The following is a 22,566-nucleotide window of genomic DNA, read 5'->3' as shown; positions in this document are numbered from 1 at the left end:
CTCTGGATGACCATGACCACTGACAGATGATGGAAAGAGTCTGATAGGTGATGGAAAGCGGCACAAGCTTCTGGAAAGCTTGGCAACAACCTTGAAAAAAGAGCCAAGGCTTCAGACAGTGCACTGTGGAGATCCCGTTTTATTTTGCAGATGCTATGGAAGAGTCAGCTCTGACCTTCTGTTAGACACAAATTTACAGAGCCTCAAGAGCAAACAGAGCAGTGTCGATCCTCAGCAGAAGTAAGATGAAAAAGAAATATTACTCTAAGAGCATAATAAATGCAAATGATACCAAAGATAAGAATAACAATAACGATAATGAAAGAAGGACCAGGCCTGAGGGGAGGTACCAAGTTAAGTCATTTCTGGAAAAAGAGGGGAAATTTCTCACTATTCAGAAACGTCCATGAAATCACTTTCCTAATAGCCCACTTGAGCTCCTGGTTCCTCATGCTGTAGATGAGGGGGTTCAATGTTGGAGGTATCACCGAGTACAGAACTGCCACCACCAGGTTCAGGGATGGGGAGGAGATGGAGGGGGGCTTCAGGTAAGCAAAAAAGCCAGTGCTGATAAACAGGGAGACTACAAAGAGGTGGGGGAGGCAGGTGGAGAAGGCTTTGTGCCGGCCCTGCTCAGAGGGCATCCTCAGCACAGCCCTGAAAATCTGCACATAGGAAAAAACAATGAAAACAAAACAGCCAGATGCTAAAAAGACACCAGTCACAACTACCCAAAAACTCTTCAGGTAGGAGTGTGCACAGGATATCTGCAGGATCTGGGGGATTTCACAAAAGAACTGGTCCACAGCATTGCCTCGGCAGAGGGGCAGGGAAAATGTATTGGCAGTGAGCAGCAGAGCATACAGAATCCCACTGCCCCAGGCAGCTGCTGCCATCTGGGCACAAGCTCTACTGCCCAGGAGGGTCCCATAGTGCAGGGGCTTGCAGATGGCAACGTAGCGGTCGTAGGACATGATGGTGAGAACATAAAATTCTGCTGATATGAAGAAGAGGAACAAAAAGACCTGTGCAGCACAACCTGCATAGGAAATGGCCCTGGTGTCCCAGAGGGAATTGGCCATGGCTTTGGGGAGAGTGGTGGAGATGCAGCCCAGGTCGAGGAGGGCGAGGTTGAGGAGGAAGAAGTACATGGGGGTGTGGAGGCGGTGGTCGCAGGCTACGGCGGTGAGGATGAGGCCGTTGCCCAGGAGGGCAGCCAGGTAGATGGCCAGGAAGAGCGCGAAGTGCAGGAGCTGCAGCTCCCGCGTGTCTGCGAATGGCAGGAGGAGGAAATCACTGATGGAGTTGCTGTTGGACATGTGCTGACTCTTGGCCTCGGAGCCTGTCCAAAGACAAAAGGACACAGAGAACTTAGGGCAGACTTCTCTGAGCAAAGCTCTGTACTTTCAGCAACACTCTTCCTTTCTCACTCACCTACACAAACGCATTCTCAGCAGCAGTTTCATTCTCTTCTCTGGCTGGAGCTCTGCTTCGTGTTGGCTGAGTGCTGTTTGGAGCAGCAGCCTCTGCCCATGAGTTCTCTAGGACTCAGCCCTGCTTTGCAGCAGTGGGTACCTGGGAAAGCTGGTGACCCATTCTGAAACTCATAGTTTGGTTCAGATGCTGTGCACCTGTAACGCAGAGTGGCTGTTCAACATCCTCCAGCAGGATAACCCCAGGGACACCGCTGGATGTCCTTAAACCAGAGTGAGCTGAATAGAGCCAGCTCATTTCCCAGCCCTACGCACCACAGTGCCCAGAGCCATATTGGCTAGAACAACTTGGGCACTTTGCTCCCAGGGATACACCTCCAGAGCAGGACTCAGTACTCTGCTGTTTGAGATCTGGCTTTAATCCCACTGCCCAGAGTCTGAGGAGAATAGTAAGGGCAGGATGGATGGGAGGGGAAACACAAAGAAATGCCCCATTGCTTCTGCTGAAGAAGCCAAGAATGAGAGTGAGAGCTGGGCATTTGGGGTGACCTCTTGTCCTGAAGATTGGGCAGCCAAGGGGCTAACGTTTAAAGACTCCATGGTTGTGGGGGTAGGGGCTTTACTGGATGGGAGAGCAGACCATGCAGCTGCTCAGGGGAAGGCGTCTCCAGTGCAGGGATGGCAGGGAGGTGCCTGAATCCCCTCTGCCACGGAGTTTCTGGGAGCAGCTCCCTCTCACTCCCTGCCCATGGCTCTGCTGCCTGCAGCTGTCCCTGCCTGCAGCTGGGTCTCTGTCCTCAGTTCTCCTGCCTGCAGGTCACAGCCCCCATCCCACCCGCTGGGTGCTCAGCTCTACCCTGCAGACACCTCCTGGCAGCAGGGCTCTGCCCAGGGGCAGCTCGCTGGGGGCACGTCCTAGAGACCAGGTCACACAGACCCTGCTGACACTGCACGTGTGGTGGTGGAGTTTCTTCTGGGCTGAGGGGCAGGCAAGGGAATTGTTGGGGGTCCTTGTAACCCTCAATGGGAAGGCTTAGGCGTATCAGCCTCTTCTTGCAAATAGCAGCCTCTATTTCTATTCCCACAGAGACAAAAAAGAAAAAAATGAAAGCAAATAGTCTGGAAAGCTGAGCCTAAAGTATCTAACCCCTGATTTTCTTCTCGCCTTAGATACATCCCAGTTGTGCTTTGGAGCTGAGAGCAGGCTGCCCCAGACAGCAGCCTCCCGCCAGCAGCAGGACCCTGCCCTGCCGGGGGGGCTCCTTCCACCCGCAGCTTCTCCCCGCAGCGCCCTGGGCAGCTCCCCGGGCAGGCTGAGTGCTGAGCCTGGCAGGCGGCAGAGGCCCTGCCCCGGCACACAGCCCCTGGGGCACAGCAGGGACCCTGCTCTGCACCACAGCCCTGGGCACCCCTGCCTGCACCCGCGGCTTCTCCTTCCTCCAGGAGCTGCGGCTGCATTGCCCTCCAGCCAGAGACTTACCGGGGTCAGGGCTGGCAAGTGTTCTCCCCCAGCGAGCTCTGTGCATCCTGCCACTTCTGCCTGCCTTTACCCACTCTGTCTCTGCAGGCAGTGCCCCCAGCCCTGCTGCGCTGGGCAGAGGAGCTGCTCCTGGGCAGAGCTGGCTCTCTGCAGCGCTGCCCGCTTGCCAGGAGCTCCCCTTGGGCCCAGGAGCCCGGCCCAGCTCAGCAGCACAGGCCCAGCCCAAGGCCTCCCTTGCTCTGCCCCCCACCAGGCTCCCTGCCCATGGCCCTGGGGCTGCAGGGGAACCTGCTGGGAAACAGCCCTAAGGGATCCCTGGGCTTCCCTCCCTCCCCTGGTCACACACACTTCTTGACAGCATGCTCATTTCTCTTTACAGAAAACCAATTAAGTGTAACAATCACATCTTCTTGTCCTGCTATCAGTTTGGGCATCCAGACAAAGTCAGGGAATCATCTTCTTTATCCCCTGTTCAGGGAAGGGATTCAGCAGAGTCAGTTAAGGCATCTCATTCAGGGTTTTAGTCCTGGGACTAGAACGGGGCTCAGCTCACACCCGTGCCTGCCCCAGACCCACAGGACCTGGGATTCCTCTGCCCTCCCTTTAATGTACACCACATGGGCACCTGAAGGTGAGCTCCTTTTCTCAGCTCCAGCATCATTAATGGAGATGGATGAAATCAGGGGGCTGCAAACACCTGGTGACATGTCAGGGGGCAGAGGGACGTGCAGGTATCTGCAAGCTCTCATGGAGGAACCCTGAGGGACAGGGCAGCACCTGGGGGCATCCCCTTGGAGGCTGGTGGGGAATGCCTTTGGCCAGCTGAAGCGACAGCAAATGCACACATTTAGGACAACTAAACCTGTCCCTCCTCAGTAGGCTCAGGGCAGCCTGTAGAGGCATCCACCTGACCCAATGGAGAACTGTGCCACAGGGAGACCTGAGTCTCTCTCTCCCTCTTCTCCATCTGGTTTTCCCTCCATCTCCAGTGACTGTAACGGCACTTGTCTCACGGACATCCCTACATTGCCTAACCTCGTTCAGGGCAGCTGCTCCATGTAATAGCCAGTTCCAGGCCTGCAGTGCTACCTGAGATGCCAACGCTGCCCAGCACCACTGGAGCATGCAGCTGACACGGGCAGCACAGGACCCACAGGACAGCTCTGGCCATTCATAGCTGGTACTTAACGGGAACCCCGATGGCATCTCCGACAGATCTGGTGCTTATGAGCAAGTGGCCGCTTCCCAGGGCTGCAGCAAGCCAAGGTCTGGCCCTCCTCTATCCAGCAGAGGCAGGCAGTGCATGGATATGAGGCACATCACACCGGGGTTTCCACTTGTGTTAGCAAACACTGCTGCTGCTTCTTACCCCCGTCCTTTACTCAAGACACAGCCCAGTGATTTTTTCTGTGTCCCTGGATCACAGGATGCCCATAGCCAAGGACTTTGGCAGCAGCCCCTTCTCCTGCCTGGAGATCAGCCCCAGCTCCAGCACTGGCCCTCAGGGCTGCACCAACACCACAAAAGGCCCTCTGCTGTCAGGGCGCCACAGCCCAGGCCTGTTTCCTTCTGGACTTGGGAACACCAGGGCGTGCTCTGCTTCGGGCCCCTCATTCATCCTCCCATGGCCATCTGCCATCCACGGCAGCATGTCTCTGCTCTGAAGGAAAGCCTCTGCATGCCCATGCTTGGGCACAAGATCTGGGACAAGGCTGAGTTTGGCCCTTGTGCCACAGCTGAGGTGCTGCAGCCCAGATGTGCCCCAATGCCCTCAGCGTGGGGCACAGGCAGGAGGAGCTGGATCCCCGCCTGCTGTCACAGGGCTGGGACATGGATGGAAGAGCTGCTGAGGTGTCGGGGACAGGTCCCTCAGCTTGGGCTGCTGTGCTGGATGGGTGCAGATTCTTCAGAAGAGACAGATGGGGATGATCAACAGCGATTACGTTTGCCATTCCCTCGTGTACCACCTCTGCCTCCTGCATGGCAGACCGGGGATGTTGCTGAGGCCTTCTCAGAGCACAGAGCCTTGTGGGATGTCCAGGGAGGAAGGCCCTGGCATGCGCTGCAATTCCATCCATATAACACATCCTACTTCTCCAAGTGAGGGACATGCAGAGAAGAGGAGTTCAGGCACGGTGAGGGGCTGCTGCAACCCAGGTGCCTTCGCTCCCATCTTTTGAAAAAAGCCCAGGCCCAGGACAAGCCTCAAACCCCACCTTCCTGGAAGGGCTTCCAAGAGCAGAGGTGTGTTGGTGCAGGAGGACAGCGGTGACCTCCAGCGCTCCACTGCCTATATTCAATGGCCTTTGTCACCATTTGGAGATGTTCCTGGTAGATTTCTCAAGATCCTGTGGAAAAGAACAGGGCAGAAGGGAGGTGACAGTTTCTCAGGACAAGAAGGGAAATCTCTCATCTCTCCCGACCTGCGCCATCTCCTTGCTGCTGACCTCATAGGCCTTCAAATGACACGTGCTGATGTCAGAGGGGGACGCACTGCATCACCAGGATATCGTCCCTGGAGCAGCGCCAGTGCCGGCACTTCCCTGCAAGGCCTGGTCCCTGCTGGGCACTGCTTGGGTGCTCCCCACCGCTGTCCTTCTGTGGCCAGGAGTGGGGGCAGCAGGCAGCAAGGTTGCACTGGGCGACCCTCGCTGACGGGCGGAGGAGCAGGGGCACCTTGCAGAGGAGCTGTGGTTGAGGAGCCAGGGCGGGCATCCCTTGTCGTGAGCTGAGGGCCAGCAGCAAGCGAGATGGAGGGCTGCTGGAGGGTGACCATCACCTCCGACATGACTTCCATGTTCCCAGTGCTCCTGCAGCTCTCCTCCAAAGGTGAGGGTGTCAGGAGCCCCTTCCCAAGGGGTGTCCCAGGGGCTGTCAGCTGTCCCAAGCTGCAAGCCCTGGGCTGTTTTGGGGAGCTGGGCAGGACAAGTGTCTGCTTCAAGAGCCCTGCCTGAGGATTCCAATGGGCTCAGGGGACGTTGCAGCAACCACGACTCCTTGGTCCTGATGCTAGGGCTGCCCTGAGCCCCAGGGATCCACTAGGCATGGCTCAGCCTCGTCGTGATGGGGGACAATCCAGGGCCAGGTTTCCCTGGGAGCTGGTGCCTCTTTGGGATCTGTCTCTGGGAGGAAAGACCTCTGGTGTCCCAGAGACTGGTGTGGCCTGCAGCTCCCACAGGCCTCTCAGGAATGTTCCAGCCATGCCTGAGTTGGAAATCAAGCCTTCCCCTTGTACTGCTCTCCTTCAGGGGAACCTCTGTTCCTTCCCTCCTGTTCCGCCAGGCTGGCAGAGCATGTCCTGGATGCTGAGATGCCATCCCTGAATGGCCACAATCCTGGTGCTGAACCCTTCCTATATCTCTGCTATGGTAGTTTTACCCGGCTATGCAGGTGAACTCCACAGCAACTGCTCTTTCACTTCCACACCTACAAGGAAAAGGGGGAGAAATATGATGAAAAGAGATCAAGGGTTCAGGTAGAATAGGAGGTCACCCACCGAACATCCTCATGGGCACCAGTTATCATCGGGGCAAGACAGATTTAGCCTAGGCAGACTAATATAATTTATTGCCTATCACTGGTGGACTACAACTGTGAGGAATTACAAGCAAACTAAAAACACCATTCCCCCTATCCACACTCTTCTATCTCCTTCCCCTGAGTGGAACAGGGAAAGGGGGATTGCAGTCAGTCCATGGCACTTGTCTCCACCACTCCTTGACGGTCAATCTCTGCCCCTGCGTCCCTCCCATGGAATGCCGTCCTTCCCAAATGGATCCTGCGTGGGGACCAAAGGATTGAGATAATGACAACTATGACTGGATCATGTTAAAATAAACCTGTTATGAGCATTCTAACACCTTCATGGTTGCTGGCCACAATGTTTATTTTGTTTTTATCTCGATGTAGTAGCTCTGTTTGCCCTCAGAATTGTGTTGGATAGCACATTACATACTGTGCGTGTTCCCTGTTGTGCTGTTTATCCTTTTTGGGGGCTGGTTTATGGTTATTAGTTTACTCTACAGCCTAACACTGCCTTATGTTGTGATAAAATTGCTGGTCATGAGACTAATCTGGTAGTTGTACTCAGCATTGCTGTCACCTCCATACTTGAGGAACCATCTCCCAGAAACTATTCATAATTAACAGTCTTTACCTTTTCTCCTCGGGGAGACAATCTATGGGAGGGATGAGAGGGGGCGCTTCTTCTCCCCACTTCTTCCCTTTCCCTTTCTCCTTCACCTCCCCCTTTCTCCTCCAGGCTAGTTACAATACCTCTTCAAAACTTTCAATATCCTTGGGATGTTCAAACCAACTTCTTCTTATTCTTATCTCTCCTGAATGTGTTTCAGGTTTTGTTTAAGGTTAGGGTAACCTATTTCTAGAATGCCACACAGGGATGTGCCTAGAAGCAGGATAATTATGAGTGGCAGGGAATGTTGGAGGATATGGGCAGGCACCTAGAACTGTAGGCACCTGCAATGCTTTGTTACTTCACCCATGAACAAGTGCAGAATCCTAAAATAAATAATCACAGAATGCTTGAAAAAGGAGTGTCATCACCCTGGCAATTCCAAAGAGATAGAAATCACTGCAATCTGCTGGGGCTTGGCCTTTGCTTACTGAGTTGCAATCTACACAACTCCAATCCCTGTGACTGGGCCATAAAACCAACCTGTGCCTGTATCAGTCATACGTATACATGAGAAAAAAAAAAAAACACCTTGTTTAGCAAGGAAAGAAGCTCCTACTCATACAGGGAAGGAGGAAGAAGAAGATGAGGCAGGCTACTCCCAAGTAGGGCCATCAGAGGGACATATGGATGAAGAGTGAGATAACATAAAATCATCAGTAAGCACCTGATCACTGTTCCTTGGGGAGCTGTGAGATGTGCGAAAAGATTTCAGCCATCATCTAGGCCAGCACATTGTCACCTGGCTGCTCTGATACTGGGATAACAGGGCCAGTAGCCTGGAATTAGAGGGCAGGGATGCCAAGCAGCTGGATCCCTCCCCAGGGAAGGGGGCATTGACAAAGCAATTGGAAAGGGGGCACAAATCCTCACTCTCTTGAGGCAAGTCCTGTCAGGTGTAAAGGAAAGGTATCCCTTCAAGGAAGATGTTGTATGTCACCCAGGCAAATGGACCACCAGGGAGAGAGGCAGCCCGTACCTGATGGATTTGGCCATGCTGGAGGTGATTTATGGTGATTTATGCACATTAAACAGTTTTCTACCTTGCCCGGTCCCTCACAGCATCCTTCAGTTGTGGGGTTGCTCAGGGTCGAAGTGCCAGTAGCTACCCAAATGGTGCACCAGTGGCAATATGGCACTATCCGAGACTCCCTGATTACCATATATATGCTGCTTCATTACTGGAGAGCCAAGGACTGATCAGCAAAACTCGCTCACCCTTTAATAATCCCATAGGGTCAGTGCAAATGTCTAATGGAGAGCTGCAACTAACAGTGGAGTACTGTGTCTAGAATGAAGTCACACCAGATTCAGTAGGTCATCTATAGTCTTCTCTCCTTACAGTCTTAGCTCTACTCTTGGGGCACACAAGCACCTCCCTCGATCAGCACGGGGAGGTGCTTGTGCGTACCAAGGCTGTGATGGGTGACACAGAGTGATGCTTGGGGATCCTGGGGATCTACCTTTCCTACCCCAGGGAGAAGTTAGGGTACTCCAGAGAGGTCTCTGCATGCTTCACAGAGGTGCTTTTTGAACGACCGAGATGCTGAAAGAACTTGCTTGGGAGCTCTGGAGGGACGTCCGAGTACCTTGGGATGTGCTTGGGTTCCCTGGGGAGATGTTTCAATAATGCTGCAGTGGGGTGCCTGAGTGCTGCGGGGAGATGCGTGGGTCCTCCAGGAAGATGCTTGCGTTCTCGGGGGGTTATGCTTGTGTGCCTCAGGGAAATAGCTGTGTTCCTGGGGAGATGCTTTGCTGCTGCTGGGGAATCGTAGAATCACAGAATATCCCGAGTTGGAAGGGACCCATAAGGGTGATCAAGTGCAACCCTGGCACCGCACAGGTCTACCCAAAATGCTTGGGTCCTTAAAAGGGTCACGTTTGGATGCCCTGCAATGACGCTTGGGTGCTCCAGAGAGATGCCTGGCTGAGGCAGGCAGAACCTTGTGAGCTCAGGGTGCTGTTGGGATCTCCTGGAAGGTGCTGGAATGCCCTTGGATGATGCCTCACAGGTAGAATGTAGTGCTTAGGTGTCGTGGGGAGATGCTTGTCTACTCCAACACAAGGCTTGTGTGCCCTGGGGAAAATCTCGGTGATTTCAAGAGGTGCTTAGGTTCCTTGGCGAGAGGCTTGGGTGTCGTGGAGAGTGCTCCAGGAAGATGCTTGTATTCCCAAGGGAGACTGGTTCTTTCCCTAGGGAGGTTCATGCCTTCTCTAGGGAGGTGCCTGAATGCTCCTTGGACATGCTCGTGTACTCTGGGGAGCTGCTTGGGTACTCCTAGTACAATAGTCGGGTGCTCCGGGGAGATGCTTGGCTGCTCCCAAGATGGGGACTGGTCTGGGGAATGTTTGGCTGCACCTTAGAGCACAAAAATCTATCCCCTAATCACACAAAGTTCTGCCCCAGGCACCCAAGCATCTCCCTGCAGCACAGAAGCACCTCCCTGCAACACCCAAGCACCTCATTGCACCTCCCACAGGAACCTTCCCACCACAGTCCTACATCTGACTGGAGAACCCAAGCATCTCCCCAGGGCACCAAAACACCACCTGGGGCACACAAAGATCTCACTGGACATGGGAAGCACCTCCCTTGGCACCCAAGAGCTTCCGAGGGCTGCACAAGTACCTACCAGGGTCATTCAAGTATGTCCCCGTGCTCATGCACGCATCCCCCAGGGGACACAGACACCAAAGAGCAGGAACCAAGCATCTCCCCACAGCACTCCAGCATCTCCCTGGAGCCAAGCATCACACAAAAAGCACCCAACCATCTCCCTGGAGCACCCAAAATCCTCCCTGGACAAACAAAGCTTTACCCCGGATCAAACTAGCCTCTCCCTTGGGCACACAAGCACATCTCCTAGGGTACACAAGCATCCCCAAAGAGCACTCAAGCATTTCTCTGGAGCCACCAAGAAACAGCCAGGATCACCAATCCATCTTCCTGAGACATCCAAAAGAATCTCTGCATCACTCAGCTGTCTTCTTGGAGAAACCAAGCATCTCCCTGCACACCCACGGAGCATCTGGACACAGCAGCTAAGAAGCCTGGGGAGCACCCAGATTCTTCCTGGCATAGCCAAGAACTTCCATCGAGCAAGAAAGCAGCTCCTGAGTCCCGCGGGCATCTTCTGAGGCACCCAGGCATCATCTCCGCACCGGGATGAGCACACAAGCATCTCCTCCCCACAGCGGTTCCTGGGCCGTTCAGGCTCGCACTGCACTTCAGCCCCTGCTCCATCGCGCACTCACCTCCCTGTCCTGCCCTGCTCTGCCCTCTGCTGCCTGCTGCCAGGGGCTTCCATCCCGACTGGGGCCTGCCCGAAACTGGGGGCCTTTTATCCCGACTGGGCTGCCGTGTCACGGCCCCACTGTGATGCCTGGGTGACACAGCCACCGCTGCCCCGCTGCCCATTGTGACGCCTGGCTGACACATTTCCTGCGTCCCATTTCCCTGGGACAGCCAAACACCTTGCTGGGGAACGCAATCACCTCCCCTGAAGACCAAAGATCTCCCTGGGGGACCCAAGCATTTTCCCAGGGCGTGCTGGCATCTCCTCAGGGCGTTCAAGCACATTCCAGGAGCACACAGTCTTCTCCTGGAGGCACCCAAGAACATTCCCAGAGCACCCAAGCATCGATTTGGAGCAAGAAAGCACAACACAGGGGCACCCAGGCATGTCTCGAAAGCACCCAAGCATCTCCTTCGTGCAATCTAGCATCTCCTCAGGGTACACAAGCACCTCCAGGGGCATCCAGCTATCTTCCTGGGGACCCCCAGCACTTCCCTGTGGTCCACAAGCACTTCCCAGGCGGACACAAGCTTGTTTCCAGTAAACCAATGCTTCTCACCTGAGGAAACACACATATCCCCACAGCACCCACGCATCGTTCTCCAGCGCTCAGCGCTCTCGTTGGAGCATGCAAGCACCTCAGCGGGGCAAACAAACACCTTCTCAGGGAACTCAACAACACTCTTGGAGCGCTCAAGCACCTCCCTGGAGCACACAAACTGCTCTCTGCAGTACTCATGCACATCCTGGGGCACCCAAGTGGCCCCAGAGCAATAGAGCATCTTCCTAGAGAGCCCGAAGACATTCCCAGGGCACACAAGCATCTACCCGGGGTACATAAGCATAGCCCTGGGCCACAAGAAAAGCCTCCCTGGAGCACGCAAAGTTATCCCCTAATCACACAAAGTTCTGCCCAATCACCCAAGCATCTCCCTGCAGCACAGAAGCACCTGCCTGCAACACCCAAGCACCTCACTGGAGTGCCCGAGATTCTTCCCACAGCACTCCTGCATCTGAGTGGAGAACGCAAGCATCTCCCCAGGGCTGCTCAGTGTCTGGGTGACACCAAGCATCCCCCTGCAACATGCAATTTCCTCCTTTTGGAAACCGAGCATGGCCTTGGTGCACACAAGCACCTCCCGGGATCAGCCCTGCAGAGCCTTGGAGGAGACAAGAAGCTCCCTGGGCACACCAGGCTCTTCCCAGGGCACTCAAGCACCTCCCTGGAGCACCCTGGAATCTCCATTTCAACCTTGGTTGCCCTGGGACATGCCTGGGTGCTCCACGAACATGCCTAATATCTAATGGAAATGAATGCTCTGGTAGTTTAAGACCGTCTCCTAGAAGATGCTTGAGTGCTCCAGAATGGGGCTTGCATGGCATGGGGAGATGCTTCGGTGCTCAAAGTGAGAGCTTGCGTTCTAGGGTTATGTGCTTGGGTGCCCTGGGACGCTTTCCCTTTTTTCCCCTGACTTTCTACTTGGGTGCAAAGGGAATTACTTGCGAGCACCAGGGGAAGAGTTGGGGTCCTGGGGCGATGGATGGGCACTCCAGAGGCTCTTGGGCACTCCAGGGAGATGCTGGTTTGCTCTGAGGAAATGCTTGTGTCATCCAAGGAGATCTTTTTAGTGCCCTGTGGCTATGCTTGGCAACTTAAGAGAGGTGCTTGGGTGCCCTGGGGTGATGCCTGGGTGCTCCACGGAAGTGCTTAGCTTCACCAGGGAAGTGCTTCAGTGTCCTGTGGAGATGCTGGAGTGCTCTGGGAGATGCCTGGGAAATGCCTGGCTACCTGCGGAAGATGCCTGTGGGATCCAGGGAGGTGCTTGAGTGACCTGCTCAAATGCTTGGGGATGTGGGAAGCTGCTTGTGTGCTCCAGAGACATGCTTGAACAATGCAGGGAGATGTTCTGGAGCTCCAAGACGACGCTTCTGTGCCCCAGGGAGACGCATGCTTTCTCCAGGGAGGTGCATGGCTGCTGTGTGCAGGTGCTTGGGTGTTCCAAGGATGATCCTGGGTGCCCCATGGAGATGCTTGGGTGCCCCCAGGTGATCCTTTGGTGCCCCTTGGTTTGCTCACGCACAAAAGATGGAGACTCACAACGATGCTTGGGCTCTCCAAGTACGTGCTTGGTTTCCCCAGGGAGATGCCTGGGTGCCACAGGAAGATGCTTGGGTGTTTCAGGAAGGTGTCTGGGTGGCCTGGGGATATGCTTGGGTGCTCCCAGGGAGGCGCTTGTGTTTCCAGGAAAATGCTCTAGGATGTCCAAGTATGCCTGGGGCAGACGCTTGGGTGCTGCACAGAGATGTTTGCATGCTCCAAGAGACACCACGGTGGCTTGCTGAGAGACTTGGGTGCTCCAGGGAGGTTCTTGAATACCCCACGCAGGTGACCGGGTGCTCTGGGGAGATCTTTGGCTGCCTCAGCAAATTGCTTGTGCAGCACGGGGAGGTGCTTATGCGTACCAAGGCTGTGATGGGTGACACAGAGTGATGCTTGGGGATCCTGGGGATCTACCTCTCCTACCCCAGGGAGAAGTTAGGGTACTCCAGAGAGGTCTCTGCATGCTTCACAGAGGTGCTTTTTGAACGACCGAGATGCTGAAAGAACTTGCTTGGGGCTTGCAGATGGCAACGTAGTGGTCGTAGGACATGATAGTAAGGACAGAAATTTCTGCTGATATGAAGAAGAGAAAGAAAAAGACCTGTGCAACACACCATTGATAGATGGCTCTGGTGTCCCAGAGGGAATTGGCCATGGCTTTGGGGAGAGTGGTGGAGATGCAGCCCACGTCGAGGAGGGCGAGGTTGAGGAGGAAGAAGTACATGGGGGTGTGGAGGCGGTGGTCGCAGGCTACGGCTGTGAGGATGAGGCCGTTGCCCAGGAGGGCAGCCAGGTAGATGCCCAGGAAGAGCCAGAAGTGCAGGAGCTGCAGCTCCCGCGTGTCTGCGAATGGCAGGAGGAGGAACTCGGTGATGGAGCTGCTGTTGGACATTTCCTGACAATGGAAATCGTTGCCTGTTAAAAAGGTGAAGGCAGAACAAAGTCAGAACAGACTTCTCTGAGGAAAACCTATTGGAAGTCTTAGATCACCCCCAGCCTGAGCCTCTCTTTGCAAAGAACCTTTATGCAGCTCTCTTGAGCTCAAGATAATGCTAGCTGAGAGTGGCACTGGGAGTAGGGGCTGTTGTGGAGTACTTCCTGCTGTGCATCGGGAGGGAAAAAGGAACACAGGGAAAACTCAAGTTCAGTCCACTTGTCAGATCCATGAGATTTGCAGAGCTGTTACAAAAAGCTCATGTGAACGCAGAGGCAAAGCTTCAGGGGGTTTGTTTGCTGTGTTTTACTCCATTTGCCCCTATAATCCTTAGGAGACGTATCGGGTGGTTGAACTCCGTGAGATTTCCTGTGCAGACCTGGTGAAATCCTGTGGGTGCCAGTAGTCAAAGGGACTGTCCCTTGGTGAAGACTGAGCAGAGCAGCTCTGCCCAGCAGTCCTGTTCACAGCTGCCCTTTGTCACCCCTCTGTGAGCTGCAGGAGCATCCCACTCAGGTGTTTCCCTGAGACGAAACTGGAGACAGCTGAGAGCAGAGAAGCCCCAGTCCCAGTGCAGCTGGACAGCATCCTCACCTTGTCTCTGGGTGAAGCTCTCAGGCACTGAGGTTGGGAGCTTCTCTTCATCTGGGCTCTGCCTGCTGTGCTGGCCATGCCTGCCCCACAGCCCATGGGCTGCAGGGGGGAGAGGAGGCCAGGGAGGGGCTGCTCCAGGGGAAGGGGACTGTACTGCAGGGCATGGCCACGAGGTGCCCGAATCCCCCCTGCCACGGCATTTCTGGCAACAGCTCCTTCTGGCTGCCTGCCCCTCTCTCTGCTGCCTGCAGCTGTCCCTGCTGGGAGCTGCTGCTCTGCGCCCACCTCTTCTTTCCCCCGCCCGTGCTCACAGACCCCATCCCACGCGGCTGTGCTCAGTGCTGCCCTGCAGCACCCTGCCACCCAACAGGGCACTGCCAAGGGGCACCTCCATGGCTGCAGGAGCTACAGGGCAGCTGACAGAGAGCCCGGCATGGCCAGCCAGGGCAGGGTGCCCTGGGCTGACTGGGGGCACCTGGGCTAGGGCACTGCAAAGGGCTTCCTCCAGACTTCCTCACCTCGCAGTGCAATCCAGCAGGACTCTCAAAGCCCACTGCATTGCCCACTGCCCTCCCAGAAACAAGACCCAGGAGGTGACCCTTCCAGGACGTGCAGCTGCATGGCCCTGCAGCCAGAGACTTGTCAAGGGCTGTGCAGATTTCTCCTGCAGTCAGCTCTCAGCGTCCTCCCACTCCCAACTGCCTTCAGCCCTTCTCCTTCTCTCCCCTCTGTGTCTCTGCTGTGGTCAGAGCCCCCAGCCCTGCTGCGCTGTGCAGAGGAGCTGCTCCTGGGCAGAGCTGGCTCTCTGCACCAGGGCCCTCTTGCCAGGAGCGCTCTCTGTCCCAGGAGCCCGGCCCAGCTCAGCAGCAGAGGCCCAGCCCAAGGCATTGGAATCACCCCTCTGGGGGCTTTGGTGATGAGCCCACAAACCTCAGGCACTGAGAGCAAACTGAAGAAATCTCTCAAGAAGTCCAGGTCAGATGCAAGTTTCCTGGAGTGTCCCCCGAGGGCCAGCACTGACACAGCCTCCCTTGGAGCTCGTTAGAGCAGAACATTGGAGGCAGTGAGGACAAGGAGACAAAGGCAATGTGAAGGTGACACTGATGTGTAGACAACCTGGATGTGTTTCACCAAAGAAAAGGACTACGCCTTGTCCACTGGCACCCAGGAAGGGAGATCTGTTTCTGTCACACCTTGCTCAGGGCTCTTCCTGGGGCAGTAGGAGATGGAGATGTGCATGGCCAAGTGCAGGAAAATAGTCTGACCCCTGCCTGGTTCATAGGTGGGCGAGGTGTCAATTAGACTCTGGTGCTTTAGCAATTGGCTGTCTCCTCATAGGCTTTAGTGGCAGAGACAACAGCCATAGCCATGGACACAAATATCTCATAAGACAGCTGTCTGTGAAGCCGGCCTGGTTCCTGGTGAGCAGGCACCTCTGCTCTATGGCATCGCTCGTGGTGCCCAGGCCCTCCTCCTCCTGGGCACGGCTCACTCAGCATGGTCCCAGTCTGCCCTGATGTGTGGGGTTACTCTTGTCTGGTACAGGACTAGGCTCTTCTCCTTGTAAACGTCAAGAGGTTTCTGCAGGAGAAATCCTGGGATTTCTCAAGGTTCTCCCTGACTGACGCTCCATTCTGTCAGCTCTTAATAGCTGCAGGCGGATGGCTCACCCTGACTGTGCTGTCTATTATAAGAAAATATCCCCCGCTTATTCCATACATTCTACGTCATGCTCAGGTCTGACACTTTCCAGTTAATCACTACCACCTTTTCTATCTTTTGAGATACATAAAAAATGTCATGTAAAAACTACAAAACTGTTCAGCTCTGTTATTGGCACCAGCTACGAAAGGAGAGGAAAACTTTCTGTCAGTATATTGGGGAGATTCTGTTTTATTACAGAAAAGCAAAGAGAGAGGCAGTGCTGATATATAGGTAGACAAAACAAAACAAAACAAAAACACAGAGCAGTTTCATAACTGAATGGACACTGTATAATTCAAAACCATTTTTCTAGGAAACTAATGAACAGAAGTGACAATGAAGATAAAAGTAACAATAATGATAATGAAACAAGTATCCAGGAAATCACTTTTGGAGAAAGAGGAGAAATTTATCAATATTCAGAAACACCCATGAAGCTACTTTTCTAACAGCATCTCTGAGCTCCTTGTTTCTTATGCTGTAGATGAGGGGGTTCACTACTGGAGGCACCACCGAGTACAGAACTGCCACCACCAGATCCAGGGATGGGGAAGAGATGGAGGGGGTCTTCAGGTAGCCAAATATGACAGTGCTGAGAAACAGGGAGACCACAAACAGGTGAGGGAGGCATGTGGAGAAGATTTTGTGCAGGCCCTGCTCCGAGGGCATCCTTAGCACTGCCATGAAGATCTGCACATAGGACAGCATGATGAAAACAAAACAGCCAAACCCCAAAAAAGCACTGAACATGAGAAATCCAACTTCCCTGAGATAGGAGTCTATGCAGGAGAGCTTGAGGATCTGGGGGATTTCACAGAAGAACTGGTCCACAGCATTGCCTTCGCAGAGGGGCAGGGAAAATGTACTGGCAGTGTGCAGCAGAGCATAGAGAACCCCACTGCCCCAGGCAGCTGCTGCCATCTGGGCACAAGCTCTGCTGCCCAGGAGGCTCCCGTAGTGCAGGGGCTTGCAGATGGCTACGTAGCGGTCGTAGGACATAATGGTGAGAAGAGAATACTCTGCTGAAAACAGAAAGAAGAAGAAAAAGACCTGTGCAGCACACCCTGAGTAGGAAATGGCCCTGGTGTCCCAGAGGGAATTGGCCATGGCTTTGGGGAGAGTGGTGGAGATGCAGCCCACGTCGAGGAGGGCGAGGTCGAGGAGGAAGAAGTACATGGGGGTGTGGAGGCGGTGGTCGCAGGCTACGGCGGTGAGGATGAGGCCGTTGCCCAGGAGGGCAGCCAGGTAGATGGCCAGGAAGAGCGCGAAGTGCAGGAGCTGCAGCTCCCGCGTGTCTGCGAATGGCAGCAGGAGGAACTCGCTGATGGAGCTGCTGTTGGACATCTGATCTTCCTGGACAAAGGGAACTACACAAGGAAGAAAAGATGGTGATAAACTAGGAGAGACAACTCTGAGGAAAACCTGCCCCAGTTCTCATCGAAGCCCCCCCTACAGTTACTTTCCCCTTTCTGAGACCTTGCTTGAGATCTGGTTGGTGATGGCTTGAGGGTGCCCCTGGGAGCAGCGGTCTGTGCTGTGCGCACTGGAGGAATCAGACTTGCCCTACAGCTCTAGGTAAATAAGAACTGGTTGTTTTCTCTGCTTTAATCTCTCTCTGATCTATGTAGCATTATAACTGTCAACACTCTTGACTGCAGAAAAGCGTTTGTGGTTTAGTTTCTTCCAGCTGCCTATGTCACACTCAGAAGCATTTTATATGTGGGAAGAAAACCCTGGCATTTGTAAGGTATTCCAGAGGAGATCTTGTGAGTCCCAGGAGGCAAAGGAACTGTCCTTACTGCAGTAAGGACAGCCAGTCTTTCCATTTGTCCTGGTCCCAGCCAGAGTCTTCAAGGGCTTGGTCTAGTTGCCCACAAGGAGCTGCCCAATTACTGTGGCCTCAGGAACTCACTGGACAGAGATTCAGCTGCTGTTGGATATTTGATCCTCCTGCGAACGGAGATCTGCTGCCTCTAAATAGGGAGGCCTGTCCAAGGAGGAAAAAGAGTTAAAATGCTATGGTAGACCTCTGTAAGGAAAACCTACCCCATTTCTTGTGGTAACCTGAAAAAAATTGCCTCTTCACTTTCGGGAAGACTGGTCCTCTGTTAGATCTCAACTTGGTGCTTCAGGACTCAAGGGACTCTGCAGGAGACGGTCCTGCCCTAGAGCAGTATACAGATGGAACACAGGGTGCTCTCAGATGAACTGTGCTTGGCAAAACTAGGAGTTTGTCAGCTAAAACTAGCAGTTTGTCATTCTCAAAATTCACCCAACTGCAGAGCAAGGATTTCTGCATAACGTTCTGCTCTGTTTCTTTATACTTGTCCCCCCACACCTGAGAAGTGTATATAAGGCATACATCCTTGGCACTTGTACTGCCCACCAAGGGAAATCTTGGGGATCCTGCAAGGCAAAGGGACTGTCCGTCAGGGCAGAGTGAGGACAGCAGTTGTTTCCATCCATCCTGGTCCCAGCTGCCCTGTGCAGGAACCTCTGGAGGATGGTCACACTCAGGTGTTCCCCTGAAAAGAACCTGGATGCTGCTGAGAGCAGAGGAATCCAGGTTCAAAGGACAGATCTCCAAACCCCTCACCCATCTCATCGTACCTGAGGAGGATCTCAGCTCTCTGCTCTTCTCCAGGGACAGGGAGGGATCATAGCAGCTGCCCACATACAGCCATCCAGCAGCATTTCTACAGCCTTAGGACTGACGTGTCTTCTCCATGGGGCTGCTAGACGTGGAGCAGCTCCCTCTCACTGCCTGCCCATGGCCCTGCTGCCTGCAGCTGTCCCTGCCTGCAGCTGGGTCTCTGTCCCCACGCCTCCTGCCTGCAGGTCACAGCCCCCATCCCACCCGCTGGGTGCTCAGCTCTGCCCTGCAGACACCTCCTGGCAGCAGGGCTCTGCCCAGGGGCAGCTCGCTGGGGGCACGTCCTAGAGACCAGGTCACAGAGACCCTGCTGACACTGCACGTGTGGTGGTGGAGCTTTCTGTGGGCTGAGGGGCAGGAAAGGGACGTGGTACAGGCCTTCTAATGCTTGTTGTGAAGGCTTAGGAGAGTCTGACTTCTCTTGGAAATCAGGGCATCTATTGCTATTCCCACTGAGCCAAAGAAGACAAAACTGAAAGCTCAGCAGGCTCAGAAAAGCTGGGACTGAAGCTGAAATCCCCTGCCTGATCCCTTATCCTGCAATGTCCCCTTGAATACATCAAGGTTGTGCTGTGGATCTGTGAGCAGGCTGCCCCAGGCTGCAGCCTCCCGCCAGCAGCAGGACCCTGCCCTGCCGGGGGGCTCCTGCCACCCGCAGCTTCTCCCCGCAGCGCCCTGGGCAGCTCCCCGGGCAGGCTGAGTGCTGAGCCTGGCAGGCGGCAGAGGCCCTGCCCCGGCACACAGCCCCTGGGGCACAGCAGGGACCCTGCTCTGCACCACAGCCCTGGGCACCCCTGCCTGCACCCGCGGCTTCTCCTTCCTCCAGGAGCTGCGGCTGCATTGCCCTCCAGCCAGAGACTTACCGGGGTCAGGGCTGGCAAGTGTTCTCCCCCAGCGAGCTCTGTGCATCCTGCCACTTCTGCCTGCCTTTACCCACTCTGTCTCTGCAGGCAGTGCCCCCAGCCCTGCTGCGCTGGGCAGAGGAGCTGCTCCTGGGCAGAGCTGGCTCTCTGCAGCGCTGCCCGCTTGCCAGGAGCTCCCCTTGGGCCCAGGAGCCCGGCCCAGCTCAGCAGCACAGGCCCAGCCCAAGGCCTCCCTTGCTCTGCCCCCCACCGGGCTCCCTGCCCATGGCCCTGGGGCTGCAGGGGAACCTGCTGGGAAACAGCCTGAAGGAATCCCTGGGGTTCCCTCCCTCACCTGGTCACAGATGCACTTGACAGCATGCTCATTTCTCCTTGCAGAGAGCCAATTAAGTGTAACAATCACATCTTCTTGACCCACTATCAGTTTGGGCATCCAGACAAAGTCAAGGAATCACCTTCTTTATCCCCTGTTCAGGGAAGGGATTCAGCAGAGTCACTTGAGACATCTCATGATGGATTTTAGGACTGGGACCAAAAGGGAGCTCAGCTCACACCCATGCCTGCCCCAGATCCACAGGACCTGGGATTCCTCTGCCCTCCCTTTAATGTACACCACATGGGCACCTGCAGGTGAGCTCCTTTTCTCAGCTCCAACATCATTAATGGAGATGGAGGAAATCAGGGGGCTGCAAACACCTGGTGACATGTCAGGGGGCAGAGGGACGTGCAGGTATCTGCAAGCTCTCATGGAGGAACCCTGAGGGACAGGGCAGCACCTGGGGGCATCCCCTTGGAGGCTGGTGGGGAATGCCTTTGGCCAGCTGAAGCGACAGCAAATGCACACATTTAGGACAACTAAACCTGTCCCTCCTCAGTAGGCTCAGGGCAGCCTGTAGAGGTATCCACCTGACCCAATGGAGAACTGTGCCACAGGGAGACCTGAGTCTCTCTCCCTCTTCTCCATCTGGTTTTCCCTCCATCTCCAGTGACTGTAACGGCACTTGTCTCACGGACATCCCTACATTGCCTAACCACGTTCAGGGCAGCTGCTCCATGTAATAGCCAGTTCCAGGCCTGCAGTGCTACCTGAGATGCCAACGCTGCCCAGCACCACTGGAGCATGCAGCTGACACGGGCAGCACAGGACCCACAGGACAGCTCTGGCCATTCATAGCTGGTACTTAACGGGAACCCCGATGGCATCTCCGACAGATCTGGTGCTTATGAGCAAGTGGCCGCTTCCCAGGGCTGCAGCAAGCCAAGGTCTGGCCCTCCTCTATCCAGCAGAGGCAGGCAGTGCATGGATATGAGGCACATCACACCGGGGTTTCCACTTGTGTTTGCCAACACTGCTGCTGCTTCTTACCCCCATCCTTTACTCAGTCAAGACACAGCCCAGTGATTTTTTCTGTGTCCCTGGATCACAGGATGCCCATAGCCAAGGACTTTGGCAGCAGCCCCTTCTCCTGCCTGGAGATCAGCCCCAGCTCCAGCACTGGCCCTCAGGGCTGCACCAACACCACAAAAGGCCCTCTGCTGTCAGGGCTCCACAGCCCAGGCCTGTTTCCTTCTGGCCTCAGGAACACCAGGGCGTGCTCTGCTTCGGGCCCCTCATTTCATCCTCCCTCCTTTTCAGCACATGGAAAGAGATGAGGTTTCGGGGCCCAGCCCTACACCCAGCGCTGCACTGGCTCACTCTTGTCTTTCCCTGCAGCCCATTTGTCATAGTCCAGCTGACACAAGACCACGTGCCTCTGCGTGCGGTATGCCACAGGTCTCCTGAAGTGAGAGACTTTAGATCCTAAATCATGACGGGTTCCTCCTTCGTTGTGCACACAAAGGCAGAAGTGGTCTCCTGCAGGCCGATCTGGCAGCCTGGCTGCAAGGGGCAGGCTGCCCCTCCACCTCAGCCTCTTCCACGGGCTCCTCCTGCTCTGGAGGCCCATGGCCACGGGCCGTGGGGAGGCTGCGGCAGCCTTCAGGAGCACGCTGCGTCTGTCCCAGACGGTTCTCCCCACTCTCCTCTTCATCTGCAGCGCATGCCCTACTCCTCTCCCTCACCATGACGTGCTGAGGGTATGTTTGCCATTCCCTCGTGTACCACCTCTGCCTCCCGCATGGCAGACAGGGGGATGGTGCTGAGGCCTCCTCAAAGCACAGAGCCCCGTGGGATGTGCGGGGCTGCAATTCCCTCCGTATAACACATCCTACTCGGACAACAGCAAAGGCTGGCTGTTGTTCAGCCAAGTTCAGGCGCGGTGAGGGACTGCTGTATCCCAGGTGCCTTTGCTCCCATCTTTTTCTTGAAAAAGGCCCAGCCCCAGGACAGGCCTCAAACCTCACCTTCCTGGAAGGGCTTCCAAGATCAGAGGTGTGTTGGGGCAGGAACACAGCGGTGACTTTTCCAGCGCTCCACTTCCTATATCCAATGGCCTTTGTCACCATTTGGAGATGTTCCTGGTAGATTTGTCAAGATCCTGTGGAAAAGAACAGGGCAGAAGGGAGGTGACAGTTTCTCAGGACAAGAAGGGAAATCTCTCGTCTCTCTCCCGACCTGCGCCATCTCCTTGCTGCTGACCTCACAGGCCTTCAAATGACACGTGCTGATGTCACAGGGGGATGTCAGAGGGTCAGAGCAGAGGCGTGTTGGGGCAGGCAGACAGTGGGGACTTCTCCAGCACTCCAATCCTTTATTCTATGGCCTTTGTCACCATGTGGAGATGTTCCTGGTGGCTTTGCCAGGAACTGCTGCTAAAGAACTGGGCAGAAGGGAGGTGACTGTTTCTCAGGACAAGAAAGGAAATCTCTCGTCTCTCTCCCAAGCTGCGCCGTCTCCATGCTGCTGACCTCATAGGCCTCCAAATGACACGTGCTGATGTCACAGGGGGATGCACTGCATCACCAGGATATCGTCACTGGAGCAGCGGCAGTGCTGGCACTTCCCTGCAAGGCCTGGTCCCTGCTGGGCACTGCTTGGGTGCTCCCCACCGCTGTCCTTCTGTGGCCAGGAGTGGGGGCAGCAGGCAGCAAGGTTGCACTGGGCGACCCTCGCTGACGGGCGGAGGAGCAGGGGCACCTTGCAGAGGAGCTGTGGTTGAGGAGCCAGGGCGGGCATCCCTTGTCCTGAGCTGAGGGCCAGCAGCAAGTGAGATGGAGGGTTGCTGGAGTGTGACCATCACCTCTGATCTGACTTCTGCATTCCCAGTGCTCCTGCAGCTCTCCCCCAAAGGTGAGGGTGTCAGGAGCCCCTTCCCAAGGGGTGTCCCAGGGGCTGTCAGCTGTCCCAAGCTGCAGGTCCTGGGCTGGGGGGTGGTGG

At 55.2% G+C, this 22,566-nt stretch overlaps 3 protein-coding genes across 3 annotated transcripts; all 3 read right to left on the bottom strand.

The window, feature by feature from the left end:
• Positions 1–188: 188 nt before the first annotated feature.
• LOC310890801 (olfactory receptor 14C36-like) lies at positions 189–1,420 on the bottom strand. Its single transcript, XM_083853127.1, has one exon. It carries the CDS (start codon positions 1,317–1,319, stop codon positions 360–362), a length of 960 nt encoding a protein of 319 aa, XP_083709253.1. The 5' UTR covers positions 1,320–1,420; the 3' UTR covers positions 189–359.
• Positions 1,421–11,537: 10,117 nt separating this feature from the next.
• Positions 11,538–13,422, bottom strand: LOC310890806 (olfactory receptor 14I1-like). Its single transcript, XM_083853132.1, has one exon. The coding sequence runs from the start codon at positions 13,392–13,394 to the stop codon at positions 12,969–12,971; it is 426 nt and encodes a 141-aa protein (XP_083709258.1). The 5' UTR covers positions 13,395–13,422; the 3' UTR covers positions 11,538–12,968.
• Positions 13,423–16,107: 2,685 nt separating this feature from the next.
• On the bottom strand, positions 16,108–21,461 carry LOC310890802 (olfactory receptor 14J1-like). The gene has a single exon (XM_083853128.1). It carries the CDS (start codon positions 17,076–17,078, stop codon positions 16,119–16,121), a length of 960 nt encoding a protein of 319 aa, XP_083709254.1. The 5' UTR covers positions 17,079–21,461; the 3' UTR covers positions 16,108–16,118.
• Positions 21,462–22,566: the final 1,105 nt, after the last annotated feature.

Source organism: Anser anser (genome assembly GCF_964211835.1).
Source record: "Anser anser genome assembly, contig: HAP1_SCAFFOLD_164, whole genome shotgun sequence".
In the NCBI taxonomy this organism is placed as follows: Eukaryota; Metazoa; Chordata; class Aves; order Anseriformes; family Anatidae; genus Anser; species Anser anser.
The sequence above is the reverse complement of the archived record's forward strand: the minus strand, read 5'-3'. Positions and strand labels throughout refer to the sequence as shown.